The sequence below is a fragment of the Symphalangus syndactylus genome, chromosome 5, assembly GCF_028878055.3.
Source record: "Symphalangus syndactylus isolate Jambi chromosome 5, NHGRI_mSymSyn1-v2.1_pri, whole genome shotgun sequence".
NCBI classification, from domain to species: Eukaryota; Metazoa; Chordata; class Mammalia; order Primates; family Hylobatidae; genus Symphalangus; species Symphalangus syndactylus.
Window position 1 is genome coordinate 30,059,519 of NC_072427.2, and position 14,398 is coordinate 30,073,916.

Genomic DNA, 14,398 nt, shown 5'->3' on the forward strand with positions numbered 1-14,398 from the left:
CCTTAACTCTTAAAATATCTTTTTTTTTTTGGAGACAGAGTCTCGCTCTGTCGCCCAGGCTAGAGTACGGTGGCACAATCTCAGCTCACTGCAACCTCTACCTCCCAGGTTGAAGCAATTCTCCTGCCTCAGCCTCCAAGTAGTTGGGATTACAGGTACATGCCACCACACCTGGCTAAATTTTGTATTGTTAGTAGAGACAGGGTTTCGCCATGTTGGCCAGGCTGGTCTTGAACTCCTGACCTCAACTGATCCGCCTGCCTGGGCCTCCTAAAGTTCTGGGATTACAGGCATGGGCCATCACGCCCAGCCTTCTGTTCTTAAGAACAGATGTGTTTAAACCAACTATACAACTATAACTTATTTTGACAAAAATCAGAGTTGAGACTCAAACTTCCTCAAATAGTTTTCCTAAGACTATTTACAGAATAATCTAGCCTTTCCTTATTAAGTTAGAATACCACCTTTACCTTTATACTAAATTCTCATTTGCATGACTCTGGTTCTAAATTTCTATTGCCTTTATCTGTCTGGAACAGAGTCAGTACACAACATTTTACTGAACATCTGGTTGAACAAGCCTACTCTTTATTTTTTTATCATTTACTCTTTTAAACAAATGTTAGAGTCATTTTGTCAACTTCCAAAAATAAATCTGCTGGGATTTGTACTGATATTTTATATATATATATATATATATATATACACACACACATACACATATATATATATACACATACACATATATATACACACACACATACATACACACACATATATGTATACACGTATATACATATATACACACACACATATATATATATATATATATTTTTTTTTTTTTTTTTTTGAGACAGAGTTTCACTCTGTCACCTAGGCTAGAGTTCAGAGGCACAATCTAGGCTTACTGCAATCTCCGCCTCCCAAGCTCAAGCGATCCTCCCACCTCAGCCTCAGTAGCTGGGACTACAAGTGTGTGCCACTACACCCTGCTAATTTTTGTATTTTTTGTAGAGACAGGTTTCACCATGTTGCCTAGGCTGGTCTTAAACTCATGAGCTCAAGCAACCTGCCTGCCTCAACATCCCAAAGTTCTGGAATCACAGGCATGAGCCACTGCACACCCAGCAGAAATTACATTTACGAATATGAAGACATGGCGATAAGTGACATATTTATAACATGAAATCTGCTCATCCAGGAACACAGAATGCAGATCTTTCCTTCCACTCAGCAAAACTGTCATGTTCTTGATAAAAGTCCTGCACATCTAAGTTGATTCTTAGGTATTTAATTTTTGTTGAAATACTTGAAAAAATACTTTATCACTATATCTTCTATGTGATTATAGCTAAAATTGTGGAAAGCTATTGACTTTTATGTAACAGAGCTTTTAACCAGTAATCTTAAAAACTCTTTTTTTCAGTTGGTTCGTCTGAATATTTTTAGGTAAACAATCATGTCAGCTGAAAATAATGATGATTATTTTTCTATATAAAGACTGTATGATATCATGGGAAAATACAGTAATTTTTCTTTTTTTTTTTTTTTTTTTTTTTTTTTTTTTGAGACAGAGTCTCGCTCTGTTGCCCAGGCTGGAGTACAATAGCACGATCTCGGCTTACCACAACCTCTGTCTCCCAGATTCAAGCAATTCTCCTGCCTCAGCCTCCCAAGTAGCTGGGATTACAAGCATGCGACACCATGCCCAGTTAATTTTTGTATGTTTAGTAGAGACAGGGTTTCACCATGTTGGCCAGGCTGATCTCGAACTCCTGGCCTCAAGTGATCCGCCCGCCTCAGCTTCCTAAAGTGCTGAGATTACAGGCATGAGCCACCGCACCTGGCCAGTAAATGTTTTTTAAAATGATGTAAAACTATATAGAATATGACCTCAACTATTTAAACATGTGTATAAAGGCATATGTATTTTACTAGCAAAGAAAAAATATATACTGGTAGAAAATAACCATCATGTCAACAGTGGTTACATTAGGTAGAGAAATTATGGGAGATTTTATTTTTTTTTCCTGTCTATATTTTACTAATTTTCTCAACAATGGTTGCTCATGAGTTTTATAATCAAGAAAAAAAGTGTTAAAAATTTTTTCAACATGGAAAGTTATATTTCTTTATATACTAAAAACAAAAATAAAACTTTCTATTCTTTTACTGCAGACTTACAGACCCTTGAAAGAAAAGGCAATTCCCTCCATACTAGTTCTGGTGTCATTCTCCCCATCTCTCCCTTCACTTCTACCTTGGTCTTTTTTCTGCTTCCCACCTTGGTTAGTGGTCTCTACCCAAAATTCTTGTTTGGCTTAATGGTTAGAATTCAGGGAAAAAGAGATCCCTAATTTGTAATCTAAATTAAGGTTATACATGTGGGAAATAAAAGAGAGAGACCAGGTAGTAAATAGAATTTGAAGGACAAAAAAAAAAAACTAGTCTTTAATTCCTACAAGATTATAATCATTAATCATGCTTTTATATCATATTATCTCTTAACATTTAATTTCTATATGTAATGTTCACGAGGAAAAGAGAAAATAGCTTGGCTTATTTTCTTACCAAATTGTTGCTCTTAGTATCTTCTAGACGTTCCAGAACTGATGTCAGATTTGGGTCTTCAGAATCCACAAACCATATTGGTGAAGAAGATGGATAGGATTCCTGTTTAACACAGAGACACCTATGTTAATTGTTTACATTTACATACAGACTAACCCAAATATGCAATTAAACCACACCACTAAACGGCAAGATGATCATGGATTTAAACAAAATGTATGGGGGGAAAAGGCAACACATTAAAAACCATGTGAGCAGCTGGACTTTTGAGACAACCATTCTCCTTGCACAGCACTGTCTGTTGCTACAGCTCATAGAAGTCAACGATTTTCTTCAACACTGGTAGGCAGCCTCTAAAATGGCCCCGATCACCCTCACCTCCTGGCATTCACGCCCCTGTAAAATTCCCGCCCCTGGACCTAGTGACTCACTTCTAACAAAGAGAATACAGCAAAAGTAATAACATCACTTCTGAGATTAGGCTACAAAGAGACTACGATGTCTGCCTTGCTCATCCTTCTCCTGCTCTTTCCATTGCTCCCTCTGATGGAAACCAGTTGCTGTGTGATGAGGTGCCCTATGGAGAGGCCCACATGGCGAGGTATTATAAAAGTCCTCAGATCAACAGCCATCTAGAAATGGTAGCCCAGTCCCACAGCCTGTGAGATGAATCCTGCCAACATCTACATAAGTGAGCTTGGAGACTGATTCTCTCCCTATCCTGCCTTAGGATGATCACAGCTGCTACCAACACCTTCACTGCCTGGTGAGAGGCCAAGCCAGTGAACCCAAGGTAAATTGCACAAAATCCTGACCCACAGAAATGGTGAGATAATGTTTGTTGCTTTAAGCTGCTAAATTTGTTACAGAGCAATAGGAAACTAATTCAAATACCATAAAATTCTAATGTTTTAATCTATCACGCAAACCAAGTACTACCAAGAAATGCCATTACTACATATATATATACACACATACATACATACATACATATATATATTTTTTTCTTTTTTTCCTCTAGACGGAGTCTTGCTCTGTGGCCCAGGCTGGAGTGCATGGCGCAATCTCGGCTCACTGCAACCTCCGCCTCCTAGGTTCAAGCGATTCTCCTGCCTCAGCCTCCCGAATAGCTGGGATAACAGGCACATGCCACCACGCCAAGTTAATTTTTTATATTTTTATTAGAGACGGGGTTTCACCATGTTGGCCAGGCTGGTCTTGAACTCCTGATCTCGTGATCCGCCCACCTCAGCCTCCCAAAGTGCTGGGATTACAGGCGTAAGCCACTACGCCAGGCCCATATCTTTTTAAAACACAATTACATGTGATTTTTTTTAAAAAGCTAATGAACTAAGCATTATGTGCTTTCACCCACTGACAGACATTTACTCTGTTACTTTGTATGGTTTTCTATTATAAATTGGGGAAAAGTCATTATTACTATATATTAGCTTCAGAACAACTAGGTTCAAGTAAAGGAAAACAATTTCACAGAAACGATTTTAGGAAACACTGCTTTGAGAACTATAATCTGATTTATAGCTGAAGCCACAGAAACTGAATATTTTTAAAGCATTTTACCAAATGTTCTTTTAAGAATAAGTTGTATTGATGGAGGACATCATTAATAGTATACCTGGTCAATAATGGGTTATTTACTATTCTCATTCCTCTCTTACTGTGCCCCAAATCTCTTTACAGGCTAAATGAGAAACTCTCCAGAATTAATCCTGTTCTTGACACCACTTATTAAGTACTGCATTTTCTTCTTCAAATTCTTCAGCACACATTGGGAATACACCATCTGGACCATTTTTACTGTTTTAGTTTTTAGGTTTATTTTCCTTAGGCTAACGAAACTGCAACTACACTTAGGATCTCATTATTAGGTTAGTATTTGTCTAGTAAACTTCAGCATAAGCCAAGAAACATACACGTCGTCACTCTGGACTGAAAGCCCTCAAAACCATATTAAGAAAATTACAAAAACAATCAACTGAAATCATGTTTTTAATCTTGTAGATGAAAAGATATGATACACTGTAGATCTAAGTACCTATTTCAACGGTTCCCAAAGTGGGGCCCTCAGACCCCCAGGTCCAAACTATTTTTACAAAAAAACTAACATGTTGACATGCTGTAAGGGTGCAGATATAATGGTGGGTAAAAATGCTGGTACTTTAGCACAAATAAAGGTGGTAACACCAAACTACTAGTAGTCATGGTATTCTTCACTATGCACAGGAAAGGCTTAAAAAGGAAGGGCAACAAAATGTCAGTTTCATTTAAGAATGTCTATGATAAGGCTGGGAATGGTAGCTCATGCCTGTAATCCCAGCACTTTGGGAAGCCGAGGCAGGAGGATCACTTGAGCCCAGGAGTTCAAGACCAGCCTGGCCAACAGGGTGAAACCCCATCTCTACAAAAAAAAATACAAAAATTAGCTAAGCATGGTGGTTGCATGCCTGTAGTCCCAGCTACCTGGGAGGCTGAGGCAGAAGGACTGATTGAGCCCAGAGGGTCGAGTCTCCAGTGAGCTGTGATCACGCTACTGCACTCCAGCCTGGGTAACAGAACAAGGCCCTGTCTCAAAAATAAAAAGAATGTCTATGATGAAGCAGTGAAAATTTTACTACTTTTTAATATTTCAAGTGATGAAACGGGAAGTATACATGAGCATTCCTACAGACTGCCTGAGAAAAAACCCTTGTGTGACTAAGTCATGAAGTGAATTAACCACTTAAATGGAATACCATTTTTACTTGAAAGGATGACTGACGATGTTATTTCAACTTGGGTTTTTGACAGGCATTTTCCTCAAAAAATGAGATTCTGTCATTTCAAGGAAAAAAAAGACAGGCCATAATAAAATTCAATAATAAAACTACTAATAATAAAATACAAGTTTTTGAACAAAAAATTAGAATTTTTGAAAACTTGTATCCACCACTGTTTTCCAAGAATATCCTGATAACATTGATGGCAATACTGATGAATGTATTTTGATACTGTAAAATCGAATGTATTAACATTTAGAAGATCTCGGTGAACCATTATTTTCTAAATGACCAATGCATGATGTTATAATATCATGCAAGGGTAAAAGATCCAAAGTTCAAGAAAGACCAAGTTTTGATGGAGTATCAAAAAAGAAGCCTAGGCAACATGGCAAAACCCTGTCTCTACAAAAAAAATACAAAAAATTAGCCAGTAAGATGGCCTACACCTGAGTCCCAGGACACTGAGGGTGCAGTGAACTGTGATCACACCACTGCACTCCAGCCTGGGCAACACAGTGAGCCCCCATCTCAAAAAAACAAAAAAGAATATCCACAATTATCTAAAATGGCCATTAAAATATTCAGAATTTTTCCAACCAGGTATCTGTATGAGGTTGGATTTTGTTTACATTATTTCAAGCAAATATCATACAACAAATTAAATGCAAAAGCAAATGACAGAGCAAACATCAATGAAATTTGCAAAAAATGTAAGACTGTGCTACTATTCTAATTCTTGGCTTAGAAAATTTTGTTTCATAAAAGCACATTTATAATATGTGACGAGTTTTTAAAGAGTTAATGTTTTAAATATTTCTGATTTAACTTCTAGCAATAAATACCAATACACATAACTTACATAAACCAAAGCCCTTAAGTCCTCAATATATTTTCAAGAGTGTAAAGGAGTCCTGACCCCAAAACTTTGAGAACTGCTGCCTTCCCCTCCACTTTCCTTCCTTCCTTAGAATTTTTTCCTTGGAAGAAACATCCCTTTGCCATTCTATATTAACTTACATAGTTCCATTGAGACCAGTTTTGCTACCTCCCTCCCATCTTTCCTCCTCCCTCTCTTGACACAAAACCTGACCAAAGGACTCTATCAGCCCATCCCATTTCCAGTGATTAGCTGTCAGGTGGGCTAAGCCAAGAAAATCTGGGTTTTCCCTGAAGCCAGACCTCTAGTTCTGGGAGATCTAGAATCACAGGGACAAGGTTGGCCACCTTGGGGTGGTCAGAATTCATCTTGCCTAAATATAAGAAGTTATAACATGGATCTACAATATTGTTGAGTGAAAAAGCAGATTACAAAAAAATCTGATGTTTTAAGGGAGAGGGAACATATATAAGAATCAGAGAAAAGAGATGAGCAGATAACTGGAAGGATACAAAATTCTGACAGTGGTATATTCTGAGTGGTAGAATTATAAGTAATATCTCCTAGTTTTGACTAAAATTTTTTTAATGTCTTACAATAAGAAGGTTTTGTTTTCCATATTATAAAATATCCACCACGCCAGGCAACTTAACCTTCAGCACAAACTCTACATCATGTTCAAGGTTTGTTCAGCTTAATATTTAAGAGACAATCTACTTTGAAAGACATCTAAAATAATGACCAATATTTAAACCTATGCATTAATATTTTCAATCTTTCACATGCTTTAAGTTTTGTAATTTTGTTTTTTTTTTTTTTTTTTTGAGACTGAGTCTCGCTGTCGCCCAGGCTGGAGTGCAGTGGCCCGATCTCGGCTCACTGCAGGCTCCGCCCCCCGGGGTTCACGCCATTCTCCTGCCTCAGCCTCTCCGAGTAGCTGGGACTACAGGCGCCCGCCATCTCGCCCGGCTAATTTTTTTGTATTTTTAGTAGAGACGGGGTTTCACTGTGTTAGCCAGGATGGTCTCGATCTCCTGACCTCGTGATCCACCCGCCTCGGCCTCCCAAAGTGCTGGGATTACAGGCGTGAGCCACCGCGCCCGGCCAAGTTTTGTAATTTTGATAAGGTTAACTAAGCTTTATATCCATCTTGAAAAGATAAGTTTTCCTATTTCTCTTTAAAATAAATATGACCTACAGTATATCAGTTTTTAAAAAGTGAATGGTGCTCAAAAATCCCAATACAAATTCAGGCAGTTTTCCCGTACATAGAATGTTTAAGTGCTTCTAGCACCGCTCTTTTTCACCACAGTTATGAAAACAGAACAATTATCTAAGCATCTAATTACTCAGGTCCTTTGTTCCTCATCCATTCTATTAGTTTTATAGTAATTTTAAGGCCCGTGAGGATGAAGTTGTCTCTGACAGCTACCATAAAGATTATTGTAAGTGGACAAATTTCAAACAAGTTCATCACCACTACCATCCCCACCATAAAACTGTCCTAATGGAGGGAAGCGCAACTCAAGATTAACCAAGCCAACCTCTTTACCTGTCACTGCTTAAGAAAAAGATTTGTCTTATTTAGAAGTAACTTTCTGTATCTATTTTTCTCCATAAATCCACTGAGACCATTGTGTGGCTCTATCTCAAGCACCAGCAACCAAAACTGGTTGATCAGAATGGTCAGTTTTTCTATCTTTCCAAATGTAGGACACAGCTATCTTCAGAGATTTCGTAATTTTTTTAAAACTGATGCACAAACTTCTTGAAGGTTCAGAGTTAACAGCAGTTGTAATTCTTCTGAAGGCCAGTTATGGGACACATTACTTTCATACTTTGCTGTTCAATAAATGTGGGGTGAACGAAGTAAAATGACAGAATTAGCATATAGTACCTTAATAAAATTCTAACTGCTCTGACAGCAAAAGATACTTAAAATACATACACATGGTTCCCTGTTAATCATTTTACAAATAAACAACCAAGTAGCTAACCTAGAGCCCACAAAAGCAGAGTAAAAATTCTAACACTTGTTGAAATAAAAATGCTTATATACCCGTGATAAAAAGAAAATGCTTAAGTATTCAAACACAAGCAGCAAATTACAGCTACTGAGAACATCACTGTAAGCAAACTGAGACACAGAAAAAGGCGCTGATGAGGATCTGAACCACCTAAGCTGCAGAAACCCACTGAATGGTTTCCTAGGTTCCAAGTTGGGATTATCTTTCAGAATCTTCTAGAAGAGATCACATAACACTGTTACAAAGGATCTGGAAAAAGGGACCCCTGCTTTATCACTCCAGCTCTCCAGTCATGCTTTACATTTGGCAGTGACTATCTCCATTCAACTCAATTCCCCACCCCTCAACTAGCTGACATTTATCAAATACTACCCTTTTCCAGGTCTAAATATGTTTAACCAAATTAAAAAAAAAAAATCAAGATACTAAGGGATATACTATTCACAAAAGGGAAACCTAAGTCTCCTCTTCATATATCTGTTCCTTTCAAGGACAGGTATAAAAATGGGGATGAGGGAGCATAGATAACCACTAGGAATTTGACCCTATATTATAAATTGGTCAGATAAATGAAAACAGTGATTCTTCCGGAATGAAAGTACCACTTAGGTGCTTAACGTGACAGTTCTGATATTTCCAAATGCTCTTCCACGAATTCAATTTGGAAAGGTAATCTGTCCCAGGAGGGCAAACCAAAGAGAAAGTCTTAGGCTCCTTAGTCCAGGTTTATTTCCTTTGTACTACTTTGACTGGACTACTTTTTAATCACAGTAAAGACTAGAAAAATGCAAGATGAAGTTAACAGCTTTGCTTTATTTCCCACGAAAAGCTGTTATAAAGCATTTTCAAAATAAACTGTTATTCAGCCACAAATGATGCTATCACTTTTATATTTGTAGAACACAGTATCATTGCCAAAGAGCTTTCCTCTATATGCTCTCTTGCAGGGCAAAAAATATTATCCATTGTATACAGAAACACAGTAAAAGAAGTGACTTACTTAAGCTCCTAACTACTAAATAAAAGCTAAACTTCTCACTTCCTCCTAGATTCACAGCTCCAACATTTTAAAAATTTAGTATCTTGCTGTTGGGGGTAGGCACTTTTTGGCAATAATGAATAGAAATTTAATTAACCAATCAAAAACAAAGTCCCACTAAAAGCAGCATAGCAAACAGCCACTTATGCAGAAAGGGTAATAATTTATACTCTACAAGTAATATAAAAAACGAAGCTTCATTTGTTTACTAGCTAATTTACTTCCTGGGGGAGATTTTTCATTCTAAAACAGTGATTCCCTACCAAGAGTGCCCAGATGCCAAAAAGTCCATAAAAGGAGTAATGGAGTTGCCAGGTTATGTTAAATACTTCAAAACGACTAAAGCCATATACTAGCTCCCAATAAGGCTGCACAGGTTATTAAAACAAGCTGCTCTGCATTTCGGTGTGATTGTAAAAACTAATTAGATGGCAATCAGGTGAGTTTACTGAAGATGGAAAAACTATACTTAAGTTTGTATAACAGGCAATCTTTCACATCATGGCTTCGCAGAAAAGAATAAAAAGGATTCCTTGAGGTTGAAAAAGAGCACTCTTTTCCCTTCATTATTTAAGATCAGGACAAATTTACAAAACAGGAAAAGAATTAGCTCAATTCCCTTGGCCTACAGAGTAAAACATCTACTCTGTTTTGGTCTTTTTCACTTCTTACACTCTCATATGAAGTCAATTTACAGACTTCCATCAAGCCCTTAGAGCCATTTTTGTACTATCCATGACAAGTTATTGATGTTATCTCTGCACTTTTGACAAATTCTTAGCAGTTAACTTACAAGGCAGTTAAGATTTTTGTTCAAATACAATACAGCTAGAATAGCGCCATATACTCAAATATTTATTTATGAAGCATTTATTGAGTGGAAGAAAAAGCACAAAGCATAATTATAAAATATTCTCCCCTACCACCATAAAAAGAAAAACTTAAAGGCTTACAGAATACAGCATAAGAAAACATGACCAAAGCAAAAATAGTAAGGACTAAAGACGGGAGGAAGGGGAAATAACAGCATGAACTAAATATGACCCAGAAGAGCCTTGAGGGATGGTCAGGCATATAAAGACAAATGGGTTAGGGTTAAGAGGTGGAGGTCAGGGGCACATTCTACGGGGGGAAATACAGCTGATACAGAAACCTGACAGGAAAAGCCGGCAGAGCACCTGTACAGGACTCTTCAGGAACTAGCATGCACGTGTGTAAAAAACAACTTAGTTTCTCAAACATTAGAGAAACTGCATAAGGATGTTTCTTGGTAAGTATAAAGAAGACAAGTCCTAGCATGTAGAACTCAAATATTTGAACTGTCTAAAGAGGACAAGTTAAAGAATAAGTCAAACTCATTACCTTTTCAAGAGTTACAACTTTATAGAGAATAACAAATCATCAATCAAACCAAATCATTTGAAATCCAACCCCATTTTTCCCTTGATCTTTCCCTTCTAAGCAAATGGTATCGACATGAACAATCCATGTCATTTTATCAAAACAGTCATCCATGTTTAAAAGAGTCTTTACGGCCACGAACGGTGGCTCACTCCTGTAATCCCGGCACTTTGGGAGGCCGAGGTGGGTGGATCGCTTGAGGTGGAGTTCAAGACCAGCCTGGCCAACATGGTGAAACCCCGTCTCTACTAAAAACACAAAAATTAACCGGGTGTGGCGGCGGAAACCTGTAATCCCAGCTACTCAGGAGGCGGAGGCAGCAGAATTGCTTGAACCTGGGAGGCGGAGGTTGCAGTGGGCCCACGTCACACCACTGCACTCCAGCTGGGACGACAGAGCAAGACTCCGTCTCAAAAAATAATAATAATAAATAAAAGAGTCTTTTACCTTCAAAAGATACAAGCAGAAATATTTACAGATGAAGTGATCTATCTGGAATCTGCTTCAAAATAATCCAAAGTGGAGTACAGATGAAGATTAGCCAAAAGTTTATCATTGTTGAGGCTGGCTACATTACACTGTTCAACTTTTGTACATTTGATGATTTTCCATAATAAAAAGTTAGCAGACATTTGTACTGAGCAGCTGCCATGATAATTATCTCCTGATAGTCTGTCATGTTTCACCAGCACCTCAATTTTAATAGTTTCCACCTAGCGGTGGGGGCCATTACACTAGTCCTCACTAAATCCTCCTTGTACTGAAAGTGTCTCATTCACTTCTTGCTCCATTTCTGTTGCCACTGCCTAATCCAGGTCATCACTCCTTATTTTTATCTGCAGCAGACTCTTACCAGCCTTCAACATGGTTCTCGATGGGGCACCAGTGGCACTTCAGGTGGGGTAATTCTTTGCTGTGGCAGACTGCCTGAACGTTACAAAACATTTGGTATCCCTGTACTCCTAGCACTAAATGCCGGCACAGCAACAAGACCACCCCACCCCCACTGGAATAACCACATTTCCTAATGCCACCCACTGTAGAGAACCACTTCTAATCCTGGATGGCAGATACATTCTCCCAACTTACCTGAGTAAACTTAGTAGCTCCCCACAGCCTACAAATTCAGCCTCCTATCATTCAAACCAGCCCCACCTTTTCCTGGCCATGCCCCAACTTCTACCAGAGTAATCACCCTCGAAGCCATTCAGGCCCGTCTGCTTAAAACATCTGCTTCATGACAACTACTACACTTTCTGTTTTCCACTCTTGGGAAATCTTCCCCTTCTCCAGCCTATATCGTGGGCTTCTAAAGTCTGAGCATAAATTTTCTACTTCTAAGGAAACCACACTTTCTCAAATCTCCGTGTCTTCTTTGGGTGGAGTTTCCTCAGTTTAAAATGCCCTTCCGCCAGCCTTCCAAAATTGTATTCACCTGTGTAAGCTCATCTCTAACTGTCTCAGCCTCTCATCAAAGCCTTCCCTGAAGCGCACTTCCCTCAAGTCAAAATTAGTTGCTCCCTTTGGCTTTCATGATACCACAGGAGCTGTCACTTTGTTGAACTCTTCTCGCAAGAAGACTGAGTTCTGACAGCGAGGACTGCTTCATTCAACTCTGCAACACTAGTGCCCAGAACACTCAGACGTATTCATTCAATAAATGAATTATCTCCTCAGTACAGAACTTGTTTTGTTTTTTGTTTTTTTTTTTTTTTGAAATTAACACACCTCCCCATATAGTCTGGTAACCATTTTAAGGTCAATTATAACATCAAGGTTTTTGAAAACGCCAGCCAGGCACTTGAGTACCCACTGACTCAACCAACGGGAGTTAAAAACAACAGACTTGGTTTTAGCCATGTTTGAAAAGGGGCCTGAAGCCACCACCTTGACGCCTATTATAACCAAGAGAATATTCTGCAGTTTGGACTAATATCCTACATCAATTCCACGACGAATACCTTCACGATACACTTTTATGGAGAAACTTACTCAATATTTCAATTCCTTTACCAAGCCTTGGGTTTCTAATGAGATTTCCGCTTAATGAGTGAGTTTTTAAGTGTCTTTTCGGCTTTGTGACATAGGTGATCTTTCCGGGGAGCAGCCCTGGCGCGTATCTCCTTTCACCTATCCATTTTCGAGGCTTACACACAAGGGAGAGGGCCACACGAATACACACTCAACACCACCTGCCGCATCGACGGTACTATGCGCCTTTCCAGAACACAGCAGCGCGCAGCCAGGCCCGGGGGAGAGGGGTCGCTCAAACAGCACCAGAGTCTGCATTCCAACTTTTCCTCCGTCAACGAGTCCATTCTCATTGTCAGTTTCTCCTTAAACGCAAACTTAAAAACCACTGGCTGAACAAGCGGGAACAAGGAAAATCCGATTGAAAACTGAGGCGTTAAAACTTAAGGGCCGTTCCCCTTGCCCGCCTGGGCTCAAACAACAGCCGGAGCTGCGCCGCCCCGCCCAGCCCCGCCCCGGTCCCGAGAGCAGGCCGGCTGAGGGCGGCCATGGACCCCACCAGGGCTTGGGCCGCCGCGGACTCCCACCTCGGGGCTAGGAGACGGGGACCGAGATGGGCCAGAAGCCCCCAAGCAAGCCCCGCGCGAGAAGCCGGAAAGACGCGCCCTCCGCCTCCTCCCCGCCAAGCCTCGCGCAGTCCCAGCCCGGCCTGGGCTGGGCCAGTCGCGGGGGAAAGGGGCGGGCCTGCCCCGCCCGGGAAGCCGGAGCCTCTCCGGGGCAGGCTCCCCTTTGTCCCGGGACTTGGAGCGCCCCCTCTCCGTCCTCGCCCTGCCCCATGGGACCGCGGCCGGGCGCCTCACCGTGATGTTGCAGTGGAGCGTGAGTGGCGGCGGCGGCGAGTGCGGGCTGCCCGGCTGCGGCACCAGGAACTGGCAGTGCAGCTCGTCCAGCTTCCAACTGACGATGCGGAATCGCTCGTGGTTCTTGTCGAAGATGGACGCCAGGAACTTCAGCTCGGCCTTGAGCCCTGACATGGACATCTTCCCCTCATCTCCAGCGGGAGGGGCGCGGAAGGGGAGCCGGGACCGGAGCCGCCGTCACGGCCGCGACCGCCCCGCGGGGCCGGCCTGGGCCGCGCTCTCGCGGCTCCGCCTCGTCGAGCGCGGCTGGAAAATGGCGAGGGGCGCGGAAGCCTCGGCGGGTAGCTGTGTGGCGGCCTGGGTGGCTGCTCCCTTTGTAACCGACTCCAGCGGCAGGAGGCGGCGGCCCCGCGGCTTAAAAGGGCAACAGCGACGCCGCCCCCGCTACCGCCTGGGAAAGGGCTGCCCCCACCCCGTCCCCGTCCCCGTCCCCCGCCCCCCTCCCCACTGCGCGCCCTGCGCGCTCCCGTTTCAGCGCGTGCACGAGGCCAGAGAGCGCGCGCGCGCTCCTGGCCGCCCCCTCCTCGCCTTGACCCAGCTCCCTTCTTCCCGACCCATCTGCTCCGTTCTTCGCACCCGCGGACTGGAGGCTCGGGGCCAGCTGGCGCCCGAGCCCCAGAAGTCGGGGAGGAGCCGGAGACCCCCGCGCGCCCCCGCCCCCGGCCTGGAGCCGGACACGTGCGCGGCGGATCGCGCCGGCCACGTCGGCGCCGCTGCAGACTCGCGCCAGCCCCTGGGGGCGGATCCTTAGTTTGGCGCTCGGCGCGGCACCCGCTAACCTCACTGGGGGGGACCTCGTGGGAGACGTGGGT

General features: G+C 41.9%; 1 protein-coding gene across 11 annotated transcripts in view; it reads right to left on the minus strand.

The window, feature by feature from the left end:
• Positions 1-14,054, minus strand: part of UBE2Q2 (ubiquitin conjugating enzyme E2 Q2) — a 58,946-nt gene extending 44,892 nt beyond the window's left edge. For 4 of the 11 annotated variants that reach the window (XM_063638720.1, XM_063638719.1, XM_063638724.1 and 1 more), the window contains exons 1-3: positions 13,527-13,989; positions 12,888-13,058; positions 2,572-2,673 (exon numbers count right to left, since the gene is read on the minus strand). In XM_063638720.1, the coding sequence (XP_063494790.1) occupies positions 2,572-2,673; positions 12,888-13,058; positions 13,527-13,706 (453 nt within the window). In that variant the 5' untranslated portion in view covers positions 13,707-13,989. Of the gene's footprint in view, positions 1-2,571; positions 2,674-12,887; positions 13,059-13,253; positions 13,416-13,526 lie in introns of those variants that run through there. The other 7 variants (XM_063638718.1, XM_063638717.1, XM_063638723.1 and 4 more) reach the window with 7 other exon arrangements.
• Positions 14,055-14,398: the final 344 nt, after the last annotated feature.